The sequence below is a fragment of the Meriones unguiculatus genome, chromosome 12 (assembly GCF_030254825.1).
Source record: "Meriones unguiculatus strain TT.TT164.6M chromosome 12, Bangor_MerUng_6.1, whole genome shotgun sequence".
NCBI lineage: Eukaryota > Metazoa > Chordata > Mammalia > Rodentia > Muridae > Meriones > Meriones unguiculatus.
The window spans coordinates 88054652-88077570 of NC_083360.1; the positions used below are offsets into that span (position 1 = coordinate 88054652).

Sequence of the window (22919 nt, forward strand, 5' to 3'; positions counted from 1 at the left end):
TTATCTAAGACGGCTTAGTCCTAAGACTTTGAATTGTTGTTCCTTGGGGGAGATGAATGTCATATTTACAAATGAATAAACAATTGGTTTTGAAGGAAATTTAAACAGGACTCAAATAAATAAGAATTTCTGGCTGAAATCATCATCCCGTCAGTGTGTGATCTGGGGTGATGGAGGTCAGTAATGTTTTGATCTGAGCAGTGCTCATATAATATGGTTACAGAGACAGCACACACACAGCACACACACACACACACACACACACACACACACACACACACACACACACTTACACTCGTCCTATCTTTTCAATAGAAATAAAACTAAGTAAATGCTGTCAGCTTTCCGTGACATGCAATTTTTCATCCAAGCAAAATATAACGTACCCTGGACCTCAAAGAAATTTAATAATCTCTGTGCATTCTTGTGATTCGCTAGAGCTACCTACAAACACCCACAGAAACTATATTTGCCTGGAGATTTAAGGTAATGGATGGACAGCTGCAAGACGGATTTTTTTTTTTTTTTTTTTTTTTATTCCACATTAAGCAGACACATTGTGCCTATGTTGGGAAGAGCGTACGTGCAGAATGTCCTTCTAAGGACATCTCCAGAACCTATTTAAAGGCTTACATCTATTTGGGAAACCTTCTTCATAGATCTGTTGGTGGAGAGCAGGAATGAACTGTGTGACTGAGAGACAGCAGAGCATCTTTCCATAGTTCGACACCAGCGTGAGCCCTGGCGAGTGGCAACTACCGCAAGGTTAAATGCAAAGCTCCTAGACCCTACACACATGCTTGCGGAGCTGTGTTACCTTTTGGGGACAACTATTTGTTTAAGTCCTCATTTTCCTTTACAAACCAAACATGGGGGCTTGTATTTAGAGAAAACTAAAGGGACCTTAGGAGTTCAACTGTTGAGGTTCAGGGTGACTTAGAGGTTTAATATTTAACTTGGTTAATTAAATCCCATTCTACGCTCTGAATTTAATTATCCCAACCGATGTGGTAATTTACTATAATAATAAAAAGGGGTTAATGAGAAATGGAGGAGAATTGGACTATTCATTCATCTGGATCAGTGGGGACATTTTTTTCTAGAAGTGTCAGTTTATGGATGGTGATGTTTTATTAGGTATTATGAATTTTCAATTAGTGAGAAAGTGAAAATGAAAAGCAGGCAGTAGATCATCAAGGAACGATCACATTCAGAAATAGGTAAGAAGAAGCTCATTCTGTAAAGTTTGGGGCAGATTTTAACGTGATTTTATGATGAGGTAGGCACTTTTTATCTTTGTAGGTGTGGCTAAACCATGTTCTTTTTACACTGTGAAAGAAGTCTTTTTTGGGTTCCCTCTCAAATAGAAAGTCCAGTCTTTGCTACTTCTAAATAAAAGTGAATTCAGTAATGAAAGACTATCTTTCTTGTTTGGCTGTCACTTTTCAGAACAAATAGTCCGTTTCCTTAATACAGTCCTCAACCTGACCTCAGTGAAGGATGGGGCAGGAGAAGCAGACCCCGATGTGGTTCAAACCTACTGGACACTGGCTGGTTTGTTCAGGGTGCTCAATCTCGTGGAGCCTTGCCTGAACCATCTGTGTAACGAGGACGATGCTATTTGCCCTTCACAGACTGCAGAGAGGATAAAGGGGGAGAACGAAGTAGTCCCTGCGCAGCCTGCGTGACGCATATTGGATGCTTGGTAAACGCTGATGTTTTGTCCTCCTATGAAGCCACAGGTGTTTCTCATAAATAACAGATAGCAGCATGTCATAATGACGTATGAAATGCCAAGTCTCTGGCGTATCACCTAGGAGAGTGTGCCTCAAACTTTAAAGCACCGGGATTCACTGTGGGATCTGGCTCTGTGTAAAATTGCCTTCAGTCTGAGGTTCTAACAGTCTCTCGGATGACAAGGGTACTGCTGGTTGGGAACCATACTTTAAGTAGCACAGAACCAGGGCAATGACTTCTAAATACTGAATAAACTTGTATTGGGCTAAGTTGCAAAACAGAACCTCACTCTATTCTTTTTATTTATTTAATGAGAGAATATCAGGGAATTCTACATATACTATAAAAAATTTGAATAAACACATTTAAAAATTTGGGAAGCTCAAATTCATTCTACACACTTTCATTTATTGTCTGGACAGATAAAGTACAAATAATTCAAACACAACAAGATTATGAAAAAAAACATTTACAATACTTTCCCTCAGAAATCATCTAAACTAGCAAGATTAACATGAAGTCATTCATTTATAACTAAAGTATACAACTGCCTGGTCCTAAGATTTTTTTTCCTTTTTTTTCCCCCAGATTGAACACATCATAGAGAAGAGATTTTGGCATGCCTTTCCCATGAATGCTTAGCAAATGCATCAGAACTTTGCCAGCAAACTGCATTCATTCATAGCAGGTGACATAAAAAGGTTTCCCTGAATGTTGAACGAGTGTTCTCTGAACTGAAATCTGGTGTTATTTATTTATTTATTTTTTTCTCCAAAAACCGAAAAGAGGAAAAAAATAGAAAAAAAATTTAAAGGAGTAGTCTATGATGCAGCCTCGGTTTCCTCATCTGTCTACCACTACGACGACTACCACAAAGTTTGCCTCTTCAGTGTGCAAACAACAGTCCTGTCTACATGCACTTAGTGGGTTCAGCATGGGAAAAAATGCACAAAATAAGCACAAGTTATAAATAACCATAACGTTTTATTACCATTAAGACTAAACTTGTATTGAAAAGATTTTATGTAACAAGACAAGAAAAGCAATAGCAAATTGTACTATCAACTAGATTATGCATAGCGAGTAACTGTTTCTATTACCCAGGGAAGAGCATGAACTCTTGGATTTTTTTTTTTGTTTAATTTTTGTTTTAAATATATAACCGTACAAAGCACAAACGTACTAAAATGATCAGTGCGCTGGACGTGGGAGCGCGCTCCCACAGTCCTTTTGTTCCCTTAGCTCTGTTTAGTTTTCCCCAATCTGAATTACATTGAAATAAAGACCCAGTGTTTTCAAAGTTTTCTACTGTGCAGTAAGAAAAAATATTCACAACAAACATGACAATATAGCAAACAATAGTTCTACACAAGTTACCTTGATACCTCTTTAACTGTCACTTAAATATCATAAGAAAACATTTTAAGACATATACAAACAAAACTAGCCAAGTGTTACAACTTATAATAAATTAACCAAAGAAAAATAACTTTATATATATATTTATATTATATATACACATACACACACAACAGAATGACACAATAATATGCTTCTTCCCAAAGTTTAAGTAAACAAACAAGTAGTCTAGCCAATCTAGCTATATTTGATCTTGGCCATAGGCATCATCACATCTGCAATGAAATAAATAAGTGTTTCAAGCAACATAAACAGTGTTTCAAATGTACCCACACAGCCCAATTTTATCAGCATGGGCTACAAAGTGAATTCGAAAATTGCTTAATGAATGTAAAGCAAAGGTATCTTTTTTTCTTCTCCTAAACACGTTTACACTTAACTGTGATACTAAGATATGTAAATAATTTCGTAGCACCTACTGCTCAAACTAAGGAAGTTTTAGGTTAAAAAGAAAACGAATCTTTTTAATTTTTGTTCTGCTGACATCCCATACTGATGACTTAAAGAAAAACTGTCTTTCAACTCATCTCCTTGCTTTTGGGTTTTGACTGTGGGGAACTGTGGTACCCTGGGTAGAACGAACACTCCTTTCCCCTAGCAATTAATATTTTTTATTATTATTACATGCTATGAAAAGATATGAAGATCATCTGTTTATAGCCCATCCTTCAAAAAACAGTCTACGAATCCAGTTTAAAACACACATCTTGATCTCTAAAAAGTTACCAGTGCAGTATGAAGGCGACAAAGTTGTCAATTTCCCCTAAATTAGCCAGTCAAAATATTTTTTCTCAAATCCAGATTCTCTTGTAAAAATTCTTTATATTTTATAAAAATAGATTTTTCTTGAAACCCATTTTCAGCAAAGAGACCACCTCTTTGGCAACAATGTTAATGTTATTAAATTGTTAATGTCATCAGGTACCCCCTTTCCCCATCCCCTAACAGAAGACTGTTTTAGTTCACATGATATAAAAGAAAAAAGGAAAAATAAAAAAATTTGCAAAAGTTTTTTTTTTCATTTTTGCAATTTTTATTATTCCTCTTTAATTTGTGTGGGGGTTTTTAACCAATCTGATTGGATCAACATTTGACAAAAAAAAGAAAAATCTTTTTTTTTTCCTCCTTTGAATCCCATTACTTTGTAAAAATTGTTTATTATTTTTTTGTGTTTTTTGTTTTTCTTCTTCAAATGAGCGAATGGTCATCTTAAAAAGACCCACCTTCAAGGAAGGTAGTAAAGTTAGCTGGCTGGGTAAAAATCCCTGCACATTGCTATCTATGTATATTATATTCAACAATGACAGCTATGAAAGAACATTCAATGCATCAAAGTATTTTTTTGTTTTTTTTTTCTTTTTTTTTTTTTTTCTAAGCATTATAAAATCCTTTCCTGGTACACCTCAGGATAATCCAATGTTTTAATACTCAGGCAACATGGGCTTATAAAGTCCATGATTGAATATAAGCCTTGTAAAGTTTGTCTCTCTCTTTTGTGTATGTGTGTGCGCGGGTGTTTTGTTCTTATATATTTATATATATATTTTAATAAGTATGGGTGAGAAATTCAGGACTTGTGGGCTTTGTTGGTTTTAAAGGAAACTTGCAACACTCTGTCTCCCAGGCGATAACCATTGAGGCTGGCGATGGCCATGGCTGCCTCATCGTAGTTGGTCATGGTGACAAAGCCGAATCCCTTGCACTTGTTGGTGTTGAAGTCACGGATGACCTTGACGTTGTTCACTGCACCGAAGGGGCCAAAGAGCTGCCAGAGGACACTCTCATCAGAATCAGGGGACAGGTTATAGACGAAGATGCACCAGCCTGTCCCTGTGTGACCAGGGATGTTCATTCCCACAAGACTTGTCATCCCGTCAATCGTGATTGGGGAGAACCTGGGGGGACAAGCAGAAGGGGGGACTGGTCCAGACATCAGTCTGACCATGGATGACACACAGATGCACAGACACAGACACGGGGCAAAGGGCTGAGTGAGTGTTTGCAGGAGAGTCTTCAGGGTTTCAAAACCAAAACGCAAAAGCTAACATCTGTGATCTTTCCTCCGACGGGGTAGCCGGACAGCTAAGGCATGTACATGCCAAGAGAATGGCCACGTCATTTCCTAAAAGCCACAGGAGCCCCCCCCACCCCCAGATCAAGGCTTTAAACAGTTCTAACACAGGCTATATTCGTACGGTGTCCCGCTCTAAACCTACCCTGCCATAGACTGAGTTCTCCGGGAAGGGACTCTGTTTCATCCGTTGCACTGCTGGGTTTATTCATTCAGTGGAGCGCATGTGTGCTCTCCCAGACAGAGTGGCCCATAGAAAAATACAGGTTTACTGACTGAGTGAGTGACAGCGTGATGTCAATGGTTGGAAAACTTTACTCTGTGACTTTTTAGGGAGATTACCCGATGGCAGTAATCTCAGTAATCCCAGTCCCTCCACCTCTGTCGGTGTTACTGAGGGTGTAGGGACATGAGGATGTATTTTGCTGTTGACCAAATGAATGGCTCATGTTCCATTTAGCATTCACTTTTAAGGGTTCTCCCACACAGCTAGAGCAGCAATAACAGACTCCTTGATACTGCATCGTCTCGAATCTGCTTCTGAGCGTCATTGGAACAAGTCCTCAAGTGGTTTGAGCAGTTACAAATTTTGAATTGCTATACATTAGAAAAGCACAAAAATACTCTTTTCTTTGGTGCAACAACTGTTGTATTAGGTTTAAAATTTCAATGTTTTTGTGTAGCATTGAAAAGAAAAAAAATTAACCCCTTTAGATTTTATTCACTGTCTGATAAAATAAACCCATGTGGCATTTGTGATGGAAGAAACAGTTGGGATACCAGAGTCTATGGCAGGACAGTATTTGCAACACTTTGTTTCACACTGAACTTATACAGGGAATTTTGACCTATTCACTGATGACCAGATTGCTTTTCTTTTGGTTGAATTTTTTTGAGGGTTGAGGTGAAGGAGTGGGATAAGACGAAGTTCAAAATAGACAGGGGTATGAGACAAAGAGGAAGTTACGACTGCTTTTAAAAGTAAGCAGACACTCTTGGAGGCCTAGAAGTCTTGTTACATTTTCACATTTGACTAGAACTCGGATAATAATCTAAAGATATGCTAAGCAGAACAACTCAATAGATGTTATTTTTGCTATTATTCACCAAAGCAAGTTTCCATTTTGCTTACAAACTAACAATTAAACAAAAGCAAAAACCATTTATGATACACATCCTTAAAGGGGTAAAAGGGCTTAATTGTTATTTGTATTTTTTTTAAGACTGACTTATAAAGTATTTCTCATTCAGCTGTGTGAGCCTCTGACACCTTTCAGTTTATGTATAGAAAGCAACTAAGTATTTATTATAAGGCCAACCTCAGAGTCCAGAAAGGGGTTTTAAGGAGGACTGCCTCTCAAGTTGGTGATGGTTACCTAGAACACTGACGCAGGCTACCGCCAGCTCGAGGTCTGATGTGGAGGAGAATCGTGTTGTTGACTAATGCTGACTGTGTTCTATCGGGTCAGGCTGGGCTGGACACCGGATGATGTGGCAACACGTGGACCACAGTCCAGCCGTTCCTAGTCGTGTGTGTTCTATCTAACCTTTCCCCCATAGCATTTGGTGCCAGTTCGCTGAAGTCAGAGAGCAGCAAAGACGTGGGATAGGGCTGGAAAAGATGCAGTGTGCCTGGGAGGGCGAGCAGCATGGTAGACGTTTGGAGATACGTCACAGCCAGCCTCACTGGCGCTGGGCCCGAGATTTAAGAGGCTGCTGCTCTCTGCAGGTTAAGCTGCAGTAAGCTCACTCCCTTCCAGATGTGCTAGTTTCCAGAGTGAGGGTACTTACCACACATAGCCAAGAGGCCAAAGCCTACATAAAGTGGGGGTGGCTGGTGTCTATTAAAGACCATGTCTCCCTTAGCCGGTGAAGGGGTAATTTAGGAGCACATCTCTCCCGGTAAAGAAGATGCTCTATGTCTCTGGTAGTGGAGTGGAGCCTGTCAGGTCACATGTGGGAACCTCACGGACACAGTGACATAACCTACCAAAGTTTCAAGACTCTGATTTCAGGTTGGGCCTGAAAAGCCTTGTGACTACTTTCAAAGTCTCAATCTCCTCGCCCTGTTTTAGTCCCCAACCCCATAAAAAGGTTTAAATGAAAGAAACCTTAAATTCAGCAACCCCCCCAACAACCGAGAGAAGACTTACAACAGCTAAAACCTGTAATAAAAGAAGCCCTTGGTTGAGGTGCACACAGACATACTTCATTCTCAAAATGTGCCCAGAAATGCACAGAGGTGAGATGGGAGTAAAAGACGCCATGCATGTTTCAATTCATGATTTGGCCAGGGCTTATAGTTTAAAAAAAAAAAAAATCTATTTTTTTCCCCACTGAAAACCATAAGATTGTCAGCCATGATGTTCTAGCAAAATGTTCTAATTTTCATTTGCTGGGATCTGCCCTCTTAAACTGACTCCTGGCATTAAAAACGCAAAACAGGTGCTCGGCAAGTTTGCAAAATCAGCCAGAAAAGTCAGGGCTTTCTCCTCAAGGGAAGCCGGTCAGGACTCGATGAGATCACCCAGGGCTTTGTAGCTGTGGCACCTGAACCATGGGGGAAGCCCACCTGTGAAAAAAAGGAAGGGTGAAACACACAAATACATTTTTGTGTGCCCTAAAAGAAACAAAATCAACCGAGGTCCAAAATTAAAATTAAGAATTTGACATGCTGGTGGAAGAAAAAGGAAGAATTAAAAAAAATTAAAAGTAAAGTTAGTGAATTAAAAAAAAAAATCTAGCCCCAGTCTGTGCCAACACGGACATCTGGCAATCTGTGGAGTTTTAATTACCTCTTTACGCCATAGGCCATATTAAGCAAATTGTCCAGCCTGCAAAGAGAAGGAGGGTCTCTGGGTTAATGCCTCGCAGATGGCAAGATCACTCAATGGAACTATTAATAAGAATGCTCCATTTTCCAAGAAGAAAAGCTCGACAACTTTCCCCACTGCTCAGGAGACTATCCACTGGTAGTTCTCTCTTTTCCTCTTTCCAATTTCAAGTAATTCATGTCCATCCAGGTCAATGCCAGAGGCGAAAGCAGGTGTCTAATGAACCCTGTTTTCTTTCAAGGTCTGAATTAATTCAGCACTGCCACCCAACATTTGTGTGGATCTATTTTTATGTCGTCTGCGAAGTTGTTAAAACTGGGGGTGTTCTTAAATTGTTTACCTTCCATCACAACCAGGCTTGTGAGCAAAATGTCTCTGTTCCAGGTTAACAACACATGATCACAGACTACATACGAGCAGGCCTTTTATGTTACTCTAGCTGCTGCTTTAACCAAATCTGGCCACACACAATTTGGAAGGCAGAGAGTTTTTGAGAGCTAAGCTTAAAAACCAAACCAAACCAAACCAAACCAAACCAAACCAAATCATAACCAGCTTACTGCTTACAGCCCAAAGCACCTCCCAGCAAAATGTCATTATGTTATAATCTTCCTCACATGCACTACCCTTCTTGGGGGCAAGCCTGTGGAAGTAGCAATCATAGTCCCCACCATTAGAAGCCTGCTGGAAAGGCTTTTTACGTAAATACCGCATGTGCTTTCACACAAAATAGAAATTAGATGGCTTGGGCCTTTCATGAAGTCATTAACCCTTTCAGAGTCATCAGGCCTAGGAGGACACGTGAAGAAACAGATTTCTTCCCCCACTGTAACCAGATGGACAGTTACTATTAGAGAGGGAAGGACCTCCTATTTTCTCATGTGAGGTCTGACAGCCAGAAAAACCCTTTCGTTGATGAGAAGTTGGTATGGGGGCAGAAGAAAGTGGTCGCTTAGAATTTACCAAGGAGAGGTCAAGATCACGCCTCTTGCCTGCGCAACAGAGGCTGGCCAGGGTCTGAGGGCTGTCCCGGGGAAAACCTGCCTTTTGGAAATGTGCCTCGGGGAACTAGTCCATTTTACCAGGGACTTCTTGGGGGTTGGTTACCCAAAGAAAGCACTAGTAACGTATGGGTGAATCTTTCTTTCATCTTCTCAGAATATGTGACTGAGTCTTTCCTCCTCTGGATTCCTATGGCGTTCACTAGCGGGAGAGGCGTGAATAAGCCACTCCTTGACGCGCTCTACTTCTGGCTCTATCCTGCCGTAAGTCTAAGCTGTTGTGCATGACCACGTCTTAGTGGTTAGCTTGTCTGACTTAACACCAAGATTTTGTTTCTACCAACGACTCTCAGGTTTAACGAGCAGTCACGGCGGCAAGCTGGAGGAGGGCCAGCGAGAGTATCTAGTCCTGCTGGATAATTTTATAGGAGCAGCAAATGAGGCTCTGGGGAAGGCCACACAGTGATGATGGTTGGGTGTTCTGTCCTTCAGAGCTGTGGGCTCTCTGGCCCAAGCACCAGACCATACTGGTGTCGGTGTCGTGGGTACTAGTCTCCTTCCTCCGTGGGTATGCCTACCTGAACCTCTGAGCCTGGTGGTGAAGAGGGCCGGGGTAGCGCCTGTTGGGGGACTGATACAGCTGGGAGAGGAGGGCCTGGCTGGACTTCTGGCTGGGGTTGTTGGCAAACTTCACAGTAATCGGTTCTGTAGCACCGCTGGGCTTCTGGCCATTCAGCCCTTTGATGGCTTCTTCCGCCTCGATCCTCTTATCAAACCGGATGAATCCCACCCCTCTGGAGACTCCTGGGGGGAAGAAAAAACATTTGTAAAGAGTGCGCAAACGGTTGGTGGGTGTCACTGGGAAGCACCCTGTGGACGAGTTTCTGTGACTCGATCCACGTGTGAGGCCAGCTCCCTGAAGCTCTATTGCTCACCAAATGGCATTTCTGCCGGCATGACTCTGGGCAGACGTCTGCAATGCCGAGAAGGCAGGGGCGTTTCCCTCCAGGCCTCCGCAGCTGCTCTTCTCAGTCCCCATCTACTTTGGGTTGTAAAGAACCACCCAACACTATCTGGTTCTGCAGAGGGCCTTCCTACCTCAAAGCTGGGAGTGTCATCTATTTGAAAAGTAACTACTGACCACACGCTACACCCTTTAGGAACAGATTCTGTACTGCTTTTGAACCCTTTGACTGATGTACTTTATAGCTGCCACTTATTCTTTGTTGTCTTAAACAGAGACAAATAAAACCTACAAACTCCCTTTCCCTGGGTCTTTGCTACATGCAGATAAAATCCAGACTTTCCAGGACGGCAGTTGCTGCCTTTGGCAGTCAGGCTTCCAATCTCCTATTGAACCTCTCACCAGCCACCCCGACCTGCATTGAACAGGCTGTATTCCTTCTCAGCATCATGCCTTGGGGTATACCGTCCTCTGAATCTAGACTGTTCTACCCCTTCCTTTTTGCCAGGAAACTGAATCATTCTCCAGAGATCTGTTCCAAAGCTGCCTCTGCTGTGGAGCCATGCTGTCTTCACCAGGCACAGTGCACCTCCTTCTGAGCTCTCATGGGACACTGGACTGTCCCTAGCAAGGATCTGCAACATCGGACTCATGGGAATGCAGCTTTTTTTCTCCTTTCTCCTTGGTCCCCAATGTCCCTCTGCACAGTGTTTGTGGCAGCGTGAGACGGCAGCATGAATCAAATAGTAAACATGCATTTTACCTCTATTTTTTGGGGTGACACTTCAAATTGGGATCAAATCAGGCAAAAGACAGTGTCACTGACAGTGCAGCCCAAACCACCTTGCATCTCTTCCTGAGAGGTGCTGGCTGGGTCCCTTTCTCACGGACAAAGAACCCAAGCGCTGGAGACTCTGCTCACACACCCCTGCACCATTGACCGGTGGGAAATCCGCCCCCAACGTTACATAATTCCTAATGTGTAGAATAAGGCAGCTTGGTGTTCCTTCCAGCTCTGCTTTGCTGTGATCTGGAGCTAGGGATGTAGAGAGTTTGTTCTGCATGCTGGTTAAAGGCTGAGAGAGGCTTTGAAGGCCACAGAACCCTACTCCCAACTCAATACCCAAATCTTCTTTTACAATCCTGTTCAAGCAGTTTAGCTGTGGAGGCTCTGGCTTCTCAAGAGGGTCCATTTAAGCAGTCCATGTGTGAGCATCAGGAATCTGCTTGCTCAGCATCTACTGCCTCACCTTCAACAACCTGGAACCTAACTCTGTGGGTAACAGGGCACAGATATACAGGGAGAGCAATTAGAGGGAAACACTTAACCTGTGACTTGATCAACCAGGATGCGGGAGGTGATGATGCGACCGTATTGCGAGAAAATCTGCTCCAGCTCCTTCTGGGTCATGGTCTTGGGAAGGCCACTAACATACAGGTTGGCATCCCTGATGGAGGCCGAGCTTGGACGGGCATAGGACACCTAGGAGAAGGTGAGAGATGCTAAATGCACCACAGACACTCATCCTTAGAGCAGAGACCAAGGCAACAACCAAGAGGACAGTCCCCTGTCTCTCCTTAGGACCCATGATTCTTCTATAGGAATAAGAGCAGGAGAACAAGAGATGAGCAAGAGGAGAGCTGTCGACAGAACTTAAAAGAAATGCACAGATAAGGGTCTCTAAGTGCAGAACAAAATAGTTACTGCATGGCAGCTGTTACATGCAGAACTACCCACGCATGGAGTTCTGAAGATTTACCTCCTGGATGTGGGGTTACAGATGATCTGCTATATCCAACACATAATAATCTTCGAATAAACCATAAGTAAAAAATAAAGAAATGACCATGAAATACTGCTCTGCACATTTCTCTCTGTGACAGCCTCCCTACCCCCATTCTCCATTCGAAGCATAAAAGCGATCGGGTTCTCTGTAAGATTTTTTTTTTTCTTATATCCCATCCTTTGTGTTGTTCCAATCTGTTCCCATGAGGTCTGCTCTTGCTGAACGACAAAGTGCTGGTGAGATGGGGTTGAATGAACATCTGCTTGTTAAACTCGATATGTGACCTTGTTGTCACATCTGCAACGACCAGTTGCCTCTAACTTTGAGGCAGGGCAGATAAAACCATAACAAACAAAATGGGGGCACGGCGGACAAGGAGGAGGGGAAGAACGGTGGGAGAGAAAAGCGAACTTCCTCGGTGGTTATAATAAGCTTGACTTTGTAAATTTGTCCTCTCAGATCTCTCAACTGCTTTTTTTTTTCCTCCCCAAAAAGCTAACATAGAGTTGTAAACAGATCTGAGATTCCATCTGCAAGAAGCCAAATCTTCAGCAGTACACATAAGCAAAGCAAACCCCAGCAGTCATTAATTTTAGACTTTCATTTACTTATTTATTTATTTTTTAAAGGAAACAACATCAGACATTTGAAATATAATTTACAGCTAGTCTAACAAAAGCACTTTCCTGCTAAAGCTATTTCTGGGGCGGTTATGGCTCAGAATAGAAGATGAAAACAGTCATTTCAGAGTACATCTGACAAACAGTGGACAGGAAGGGACCTATATGCCTTAGCATTTCTCAGCTGGCAGCTTTATTTAATCTACAGAACAGATTCAAGAAGGCCTGCTAAATCCATTAGGGTGGGAATGTGTGTGTGTGTGTGTGTGTGTATGTGTGTGTACATAAATGCCTGTGGGCACAACAAATGACATCCTAAACCAGACATTTGACATTAAGAGCTACACCTTGAGCAGCAAAGCTGGCCTTGTTTGTGAGATCTTCAGGCGGAGACAATAGGTGCAGTAGGAGGATGGAGGATGAGCAGCAGCCCCATACTTATGGCACATTCCCCTTCCTATGACAGGGACACTAGGTCCCTTTATGAGTTCTATACCTAAAAATAGATGTTGACTCAACAGAAAATGATGTGAATGACTAATCTGCCTCGCTAGCCTCCTCTCACTGATGGAGCCAGGCAGCTGCCTTCAGTATCTACATCTTCTGGCAACCCATGGGTGGCCTAGGGGACCTCTGCACGTGCCACATTTTCCCAGCACACGGCAGGGTGGCAGAGTGGCCTCTAAATCGTGTGCCTCTGTGTGCGCGTGGGGCCAGGGAGTGGAAGGATTAGCAGTCCCACGTAACTGTCTGGGCAAGACTCTACGCCCCAGAACCCGCTCCTCTCCCTTGTTATCTCAGGGTAAGAACAGGCTACAACATAGCAGAACTGTTTCCCATTCAGGAGGAAGCAATGGTAAGAAGGAGGAAATCTGTCCATAGTAATAAGACTTACCTGTCTTACCTTGCCTATTACTGATGTCATTTGAATACATATGTGTTCTCTCAAAGTTCAACCTCCCCCACTGCGCACCTTTACTCAGGGGAAAGAGGCTAAATTATACTCTCATAAGGGCTTAGCCCAAATGCCACCTTCTTTTGGCAGTCTTCTCTGTCTGACATTGCCTCACCCTGAGCTCCTCTTTAGTGATGCACTTGTTCTGACCTTGACTCACTACCATCTCACCGTTTTCTTGGTGTGTGGGTGTGTGTGCCTTATTTATGTCTGTCTGAAACCTGCAGAGGGCACAAAACATACTGAAAAAAAAAAAAAAGAATGAACCCCCGGAGCTCATGATGAGTGATGCCAGTGTCGTCGCTCTTCAGGGTTAACTACTGCTTGGTTTCCTCTCTAAAATGATCACTCGGCCAAGCACCCAGAATCACAGTTGTGCGGCCTCACTAAGGGATAAGCTACTTCCTCTCTAGTGTCTGAGGTTGGAAGGACCAAGAGAAGTTTGTTTCAGAGTAAGACATCTCGCTCAGCAAACACTGCTGGAGCGTCTACTCTCTGTAGTGGGAACACAGCACAAACCAGGCATGTTGTTTACAACGGGAACCTCGGGATTTACTGAATAAACATGGGCTGAGCGGGAGAATGGGTGAGCAAACACTGTGACGCACTGCCATGAAGTCACAAGATGCGTGCCACGCCAAGGCTATATCTCAGCGTGACGCAAACACTGGAAAGGGTTAGAAGGACCAGGGGAAGATGGAGCTGTAGTGGTTAGATGATGAGGAAATGGGAGCCTGGTAAGAGCCTTCCGCTGGGAGACAAACGAGACGAGGAAGGTCAAGGGTTGCGAAATGCCCAGCAGTGCACAATCTCCGCTATTGGCACAACAAGTAGCAAACGCGTTGATCTCTACTGGTTTGGGGCAGCTAGAGCTGGGGTCCATGCTGGCGGATCATGCTGACGGCAGACTCCAGGGGGCAAAGGGAGGTGGCACTGAAAGAAATGACACAATCAAAACTACTTCGCCAAAGATGATCTTGGGGCAGAATCTCAGCTTAGCTGGGGAGAATGATGGTCACAGATGGTCTGGGGAGAGCCTGATCCAGGCACAGGGCAGTGGCAGCTCTGAAGGGGAGCAGCATTTAGGTCATTCCATCACCAGGCTAACCCCTGCTTAGCTTTCCTCCTCTATTCAGAGCCACAGATTACTGTTCTTTAAGCCCTGTCTGCAAGGAGCCTCTGAGGAGAGGACTGGGCACAAGTGGTAGGAAAATGCTTTGCTCAATCTGGAACCTAAAATGTTCATCTTCAGACCTAAAAAAGTTTAAGTTTCCTCAAACTTTTGTTAAACTCCAGTAGAGGAACTACAAATGTCAGGCCCTTTCCTACATTGAAGCATGTCCAAAAACAGTGTCCTTCAGCCCCTACAGAGGGGCTACCTTGGTGGCACGTTGACCCTCCTGAGCTGTTGACCTAGAGCTCAGGGCTCCCAGGGCTCCAGACAGTGCCCTGGAGCATTCATCTTGCCTTGAACCATCGGGATCTTGCTCATTTCATTTATCCAGAGTTTCTGAGGAGAAGACGGGCATTTCCGGGCCAGCACAGCTCTTGTTCTAGGCGAAGCTGTGGTGAAGAAGATACCCCTCCCAAGGTGAAAGTGGCCCAAAGGCAGGTGACTGAACTCTGATGTCACAGATGACCTTGACAGAGATTTTCAGCATTTCCACGTGTCCAGATCTCTCTGCTTGAGAGATTGCAGTCCCCCTACCCACTACAAAAAGGGCACAATAACAACAAACTGAAGAGCGCTGGTGCTAGAAGTGGTCTTGAAATTTCGGGGGGAACCCAAGAAGGGCTGGCTATCTACCACAGACATTTCTGAGAACACAAAGTTTGCACCTACCTGAAGACCCTACTCTAGCCCTGGCCACCACTGGCTGTTGCGAGGCTCTTTTTTTCTGGACCTCAGGAACATCCTTCCTGTTCTTATCAGGTGTTAGGTTAGAGTATTAGGTAACCTCATTTTGAGAGAAGTTACTCCAAAGCATATACGTATGCCACTTTCACAGAAACTGAGGTCCCAATAGAGAATGGAAAAGGATATAAAGGTTAAGAACAGCTTTGGTGTTAGAGAGCTTTAGCTATGAATCCTGTGTGACTTTGTACCTTTCTGAGTGACATCACTTGAGTAACATAGCTCAGAAGTGCTCCAAAGGAGCCACTTGCATTGTAAGATTTGTAGGCACAAAAGCTGGCCCAAAGTAAGTGCTGAATAAACCATGTCTTTGACATGGTTGCTATGTAAACAGGCCTTCCTCTAGACACTGGGGAGCAGAATGTGTGCAGCCATCCCTGACATGCAGGGCTGCTAGTCTAGCAGAGGAGACACACACAGCTTCGTTATTTGGAGATCAAGCTACAGATTTCCCTCAGTCTGTTGTAACACCCGATTCTCTGAGCGAATACAAACTCCCCAGAGCAGGCAGCTCCCCAGGGGACCATTCATTCTAAAGAAACCAGGAGAATGGCAGCAGAGAGCCGATTCTGGGCTGCCAGGGCATCTCTGAGCAAGCCCTCCCAGGGACCTGGAATCCCACCTGTGGGAGCAGGGAGACCAGAAAGCAGCCAGCTGGCTCCTGGAGACAAGGCCTTTGACTGTGAGGACTGGTTTACTGCTGTGCCTGTGGACACATCCCTCCTCACAAACAGGACGGGTTCTGCTTTTGCCGCTCCATCCTTTCTGTTCCTTTCTGCACCTGCCACCCAATACATGCTGTTCTGAGGAACATCCTGGGGTGAAGCCTCATGGTAGCTTTCCAGGTGCGGTTTGCTCCTGTCACAGCCTTCCCCTGCTCAGAACTCTCTAGTGTGTCTTAAACCCCTGGAAATGGAAGTGTTCACCTAGGCATGCAGAGCATCTGGCCCGACCTCTCAGCTCCTGCTCACCTCTATCTGCATGCACCCTGGGCTCCAGTTCAGATGGAGACACAGTCACAGGCTTCTGGATATGTATCGAAGGTTTTTACCTTTCTGTCTGTTTATTCTCATGGCAAAATGAATTCCTGCCTACCTCGGTAGGTGTAGCTGTGTTCTTCATGAGGCCCAGGCACACTTAACCATCCTTTCCTTGATAGTGTGTGTCTCAATGGCTACCCTACCCCCATCACAGTCATCTGTCCCTAATGCCTGACCTGCTCCGTCAGGTCACACATCACGGTAACTCAGCACACTCACTTCCCGTCTTGTCTCAAAGCTTTCCTAGGGCGGGAGCTCAACAGAAACTAAGTGTATAATTCACTTTAGGAAGTGGGATAGCCACACTTTCCCAGGAGCTGACTCAGATGGAAAGGAAGAATCACACAGGCGGGGAGTACCTGAGGGTACCAGGAGCACATCCGACACACAGTAGGTCCACAGTAGGCCCAGAATGTCCTTTAGGAAAGTTGTGATGACAGATTCATGTGCCTTGAAAATTCTTTTTAAAAAAATGTATCAGCCTGGCAAAGGCGCACATGCTTAGTACAATGCTCTCTGTGTCTGACGGGGTCCTCTAAATGGGCGACACGTTGGAGAGGTTTCTTGTCCTGATTAGGGGAAGAACAGAAGCCGAACACGGAGCCGCAGCTTCCTCTCCACTAAACTGCAACCCCTGCCTCCTGCTTCATGGTGGGAGGGCTGCAGCCGTCTGGAAACCCGCACTGCTTTCTCCACCCAGGGCTTCTGACTCTGCTGTCTGGGCCTCAGTCAGGCCCAGACTCACTCTCTTCTAAGGCATCTCCAAAACAGACGGACAGAGGAAGGCCCTACCCACTCAGTCTCTGCATCTTTGTCATTTGCCTCAGGGGTGGCCCTACTCATAGGTTCTGGATGCAGTGAGATCCAGTACTTTGCCAAGGTCATGCGGCTGAGCAAAGACAAACTCGATATGACTCAAAGTTCCGGGATCTTTCCACTGGACCACACCAACCTGGACAGAGAAATGAAAGCCACGTTCTTGGCACCAGCTGTTACTTTTCTTGGGAAGGTACCAAGTTGGGAATGGCCATGCTGTAATATTTTATTAGCGTATTAGATCTGGAAAGAAACATCTTCCAGAGACGGAGAAGGAGAGTGATGCCGAAGGTCATTCCATAGAGTTTTATAACAGGGCTGGGACCTGATTGCCTTAACTCTTCCGAATGAAGAAAAAGGGCAAATACATGGAGGGCTAGGTGCTCTGTGGTGTTGAATGGATAAGTCCCCTTCCCCTGAGCCCCTGATTCTCTAGTCCTCAGGGATGTCCTCGACCCACATTATGTCACAGAATGCTGGGAATCAGGAAAATGTTTGGTCCCCATAATGTCTGATGGTGGCTACTAGCTACACGCAGTTACCGAGCACTTCAAACAGCCTGAGTGCGACTAAGGAACCAAACTTTTATTTCATTAACTCTGTGCAAAGCTAATGGCTACTGCATGGAACTGAGCAGCTTCAAGTCCAGAAACAGGGCAGAGGTGAGGATCCCAGAGCTAGGAGAGCATATGGGCTCGTCTAGTCAGAATTCATGCTGGAGCATCATCTGGGCCTTCGGTGCCAGCACTCTTTAAAACAGGGAGAGGAAAACAGGACACAAGGACGCCAGGGGACCTGGGCAAGAGAGATCCACTCTTTCTTCTAATGTTGAGATATGATCCTAACATCTTTCTCTCTCTCTCTCTGAGTGATTTTTTTGTTTTGTTTTGTTTTGTTTTTGAGGAGCTCACATTAACCATTGGTTTCTTTTACTCTTGCAAATGCCTTCAAATTCCACCCAAGACTTTCTGAAAGCTTGAGTGTGCCTCCAGTTTGTACCTATGCAGTTTTCTTTTGTAATCTAGGCCCAGGGCAGAGATAGTGTCTTTCAAGATGCTGGGATCTTATCAAGTTCACTGGGCTGAGGAGGCAGAACTGTTTCTATTTGCAACCTCCTCTATCTGTATGTATTCAACTAAGTCACTCAAAGAAAGTTAATAAGGCACCTGAGATTGGAGCAGCCAAATGCATTCTATCAGTAAGAAGGGGGTGGTGGCCGGTACAACTGGGCATCTCCCATTTCAATGGCCTATCTCTGGTACTTTCCTTGGGGACCCAGCACCCTGGCTGACCTTGGCCTCAAAGATCCCCTGCACTCTGTGTGATACAGCCATGATGGGGGCAGCAGTGACTTTTTATTATTAACAAGACAGAGGGAGACCGGCTATTATTTCTGGGTGAAGTGATATCCGTCAGCAAAAAAAAAAAAAAAAAAAAAAAAAAAAGATCTGCTACCTCTCCGGGAAGCATTAAGAGCCGTGATAGGAGAAATAATTGCTTATGCCAAGTGCAAAGAAAAGATGCCTCAGCGGAATGGAGGCCTTGAGCAAGGCAGGTGGATAGCTGAAGAAGCTGGGAGGGAGGGGCTACTGCTGCCCGTGACCCCTGGCAAGGGAAAGAAGCTGGTGGAGTGAACAGGAACCGGCAAAGCTCAAGTGTGGAGAGATCCCCAGAGGCACTGCTAGTGTGATTAGGAGAATAAAGAGAAAATGTTGAAATCATTAAGCAGCGTAGTCCTTCCAGGAGAGGCAGAATAGCCAGCCCACTTCGTCCCTGGAGAAGAAGGGAGAGTCCTTCTGAAGAGCTCCCTCTCCCAGCAGCCTCTTCCCCAGTTGGGCTCTTTGAATTCATGGGCTGCTGCCCAGTGATAAGGCACCTTTCTTACCTCCCCATGCTGTCCTTCCGTGTCACATCTCAGGGCACATCTCACAGAGTGGCAGAGACAATGCCTTATCCTGAGACCTGGGGCTGAGATTGCTCACACCCTACTTTGCACAAGAGCTATGCTCTGGAAATGTTTTATTATACCAAGTTGTACTTTTATCATTTGAGTAAGGCTTTGTGTAACTATTAGAAAAAGTGATAAAGTCATTTATAAACATACAGCGCAAAGAAGATGAAACCCCAATACAGATGTCCACATATTACCACACACACACACAAATTTCATATTATGCAGCAACCCCCCCCCAAAAAAAACCCCAAAGCCACAGACCTCATAATAATCATTAGTCAATTAAAGCCCACATCGAAGGCTGATAAACCTACCACAGCAGCCCACGGAATGTTGGTCCACGTCCGAGCGCTACACAAGGCATACCATCAAGAGATGGGCCTTCTTGGAACTTATTTTGGTCAGACTGGTCTCCCACTTATATTTTGCACAGCTCCCCATCTCCCTTCCAACATCCCGTGGGAACCCCCGGAGCCTGTGATCACTCTATTGTATCACTGCAGCTTGCATGGCTGAGCGACCCTGTAGTGAACCCACTGAGGCAAAGCAAGCAGTGAACGGGTTTTTAATCCTGCCTCTCACACTTAGCCTGAGCAGAGGAGGAGGAGCTCCATCACTGAAAGCTTTAGTGGAACTGAGAGCTAGCCTTCAAATTTCAGTCAGACAACATTCCTCCCAAGCTTCTCGGGGGAATTTGAATGTCAATCCAAACAAGCCTGTTTGGATTACTCTTGTTTTGAGGATCCCTCCTTTCTTCCCTTTCTCTCTTTCATTCTCTTCTCCTTGTGGCCCATCCATTTTGCTAGGAAGCACAGGCTGACCTTGAACTCATAAGAATCTCTCAGCCTTGGCCCCCTGAGTGCTGGAATTACCATCATATCCAGCCCCAGTTTTGTTTGCTCTTAATTAATGTGACAAGGAGCTGAAGCAAAGGTAACTGGATTCAGCTGAGCATTTCTTAGTAGAGGCTCAAGTGACAGCGTAAATTCGGAAGCTGCTCTTTCAGAGTCGGCTAGGATGGGCATCAGTTGTCAAGGAGTCTCAGGGACTCATTTTCAAGAACCCATAGCCTGTTCTCCCAGTGTCTCAGAGTCTTGATGGAGGCAAGTAGGAAAACACTAGAAGAACAGAACAAATAGCACCTCAAGCCCTAAGTGAGGTAAGCCATCTCTCCTGCGGCAAGCCCACGGTCCATACTGCTCTAGTGGACTGGAGAATTTCCCGGCCACTGCCATCTGTGCTTCACAGAGCCTGGAGAGCAAGGGCTCAGGAAGAAGGGAGTTAAAGTCCAGGGTATCTTCAAATTAATGGCAAATGTTCTGAACCAGAAGTCCATGTATGAAGAACCCGGAGGAACCACGCAGTTCATTTATTTGCTTTCTATATCTTCTTACCATGCCGGGGAGTTAACCCTTGTATACACACAGCCAAAACACCCACCCCCACAGACACACAAGGCTCTCATGCTGCTAGGCAAACAGGCAGCCTGACATTCCAACACTGAGGACCTCCTGCCAGAAAATTATTTTTAAAGCTTAAAAACAAAACAAAACAAAACAAAAAAACCTCCGACTATCATTTACCCACTGTGTAATCCTAGGTCTGTCTCCTGAACTTCTTCAGGCCTCAGTTTCCTCATTAGCATAAAGGCGATAATGGCACCTGTAGGGCTAATTTTAGAAACAGGGCTGAGGTGTGGAAAGCACTTAACTCCTGGAATAGTCAACGATTAAATGGTAACTGGCGTTTAGAAAGGTTAGGATCCTACTGGGCACAATGTAAACATTCAGAGTAAGCCACATTATTGCTGTTTATCACCATTTCCTGTCTGGCTCATGCTTGTACATGCTAGACTGACAGCTGTGTGGCTCTAGGCAGGATGCTTCACCTGGTCTAAGCCTGGTCTCCAGGTAGAATCTTCTCTCCTGAAACAAGTCTAATCTAAACGGCTATCCCTCTGGAGTTCCCATTCGTGGCTACTCATTGCAGATGCAATTCACAAACGTGCCCTTTCTCCGCCAGAGGTCTGGCCCTGCTGTTCACATGCCCTCAGTGTTTGTATGGTTTCCTTACAGCCTCCTTAATTAAAGGAAAATGGAATTTTGTTGCTAGGAATGAGTCTTTGTGGACTCCTCCCACTGCAGCCAGGTAATGGGACAATCAATGATATCTACCAAGAGCAATGGTGCCATATTTAAATGTCAAGTTCAGAGGTTAAAGACCGATGTACAAAGGTCAACCGTTACTTATGTTCTGCTTGGTTTTCCTTCATAAGTTTTTGTTTTTGTTTCTGGCCTCTGAAATCGGGAGAGCCAACATAAAAGATATCTAGGCTGTTTCCACTGAACAACCGAAGATTTGAATTAAACAACTTTCGGAATCAGTCACTGTCGTCATCATCATCATCATGAGAAAAGCTGCCCTCTTTGACCTTTAATAACTCCCATCACCAAAACTGTCCTTGAATCTGGCAGTTAATCATTAACCTTTACTGTTTAGGGGTTAATTCTTGGCTCTCTGGCACTAATATTTTTTCGTATCACACTTAAAGTGGTGTGTTTTCTGGTTTGTCAGAGTGTTTGACAGAGAGCACAAACGCTTGACCAGGTTTGTCAGCTTGTACTAGATGGTCCCGAGATCTCCGCAATGCATGCTTGCAGGGACAGTATGTGTGGTTTGTTGTTTGTGTTGCTGTTTGGTTTTGTTTCCAGATTGACAGGCTGTCTATTCCTTCCTGGGTGTCAAAGTAGAGAGCTAAGTCTGATGTCACTTATCAAAGCAAACTGAGGCAGAAGAAGTAAACAGTGGCCTGAGAAGCCAAAAAAGCAATTTTAAGAAATTAATAAATGATGAGACTATTAACAGCACACAAAAAGGGTTTGCTTTTTTTCTTCCCTTTAATATGATTTTTACCTTAAACACTGTGTCCCTTTAGGAAAGGGAAGAGAAGTTAATAAAGGAACCTATCAGTCAAACTTAATTTTTCGTATGGCAAATAAACTGCTTTAATGAAAGGGCTGAAATCCCTAGGTTTGCACATTAAATTTTCATTCGTGGTAGAGAATGGAAATTATTGATTCAGGAGCGACATCGTGCATTGTGAATCCTACGGTGACTTTGGAGCCCACATTTCCGCTGGGTGCAGGTGTGTCAGCAGCATTTTGATGCAGGGGAGCCTGGGTCTGGTGGGAGGGTTACAGATGAAGGAAGGAAGCAGACCAGCTCTTCACAGAAAGAAAATAGTCAATGTTTCTTGTCTCCAAGATCCGTTTAGAGAAAGCACCTGACTGTATGGTAGGCCTCGGGGGCCATTCTGAGACTAGAAAAGCTGGGCCCAATCAGTCTTCTGGGGAAACCACAGGGATCTTATGGAAGACTTAAAAAAAATAAAATAAAAAGCAGATTGATGGCTGGTGATTTGATCCCAAGCCATGGGGAAAGGGTTTGGATTTCAAGAAAACTGTAGAGTTAAAAAAAAAGTAAAAAGTACCTCTCTCAGTTCAAGGTTAGTGTGTCCACCAAGGGAAAACGAAACATCTGACATTCTAATGCTGAACTTGATAACACACACACACACACACACACACACACACACACATGCACGCACACACATCAATCAAACCCACAAACAGCTCTCGATGTGACAAGGCCTCATCAGAACCAAGAGACAGGAACACTTTTCTTGACTTGAAGTATGAAAATATGTGTGTTATTCCTTTGAAAGAAATTAATCTTCCTGCCTCTCTGAGGACTCCGCCATAATTAAACAACTTTTTTATTTCCCCCTTAGAGAATTCCTAGGAACT

The 22919-nt window shown here is 44.3% G+C and overlaps 1 protein-coding gene across 22 annotated transcripts in view; it reads right to left on the bottom strand.

Moving 5' to 3' along the window:
- Positions 1–2124: 2124 nt before the first annotated feature.
- The window catches only part of Elavl4 (ELAV like RNA binding protein 4), a 145435-nt gene continuing 124640 nt past the window's right edge, over positions 2125–22919 (bottom strand). For 7 of the 22 annotated variants that reach the window (XM_060366118.1, XM_060366117.1, XM_060366123.1 and 4 more), the window contains exons 4-7: positions 11356–11509; positions 9641–9866; positions 8023–8061; positions 2125–5093 (exon numbers count right to left, since the gene is read on the bottom strand). In XM_060366118.1, coding sequence (XP_060222101.1) covers positions 4724–5093; positions 8023–8061; positions 9641–9866; positions 11356–11509 — 789 coding nt within the window. In that variant the 3' untranslated portion in view covers positions 2125–4723. Of the gene's footprint in view, positions 5094–8022; positions 8062–9640; positions 9867–11355; positions 11510–11592; positions 14322–22919 lie in introns of those variants that run through there. The other 15 variants (XM_060366127.1, XM_060366121.1, XM_060366133.1 and 12 more) reach the window with 4 other exon arrangements.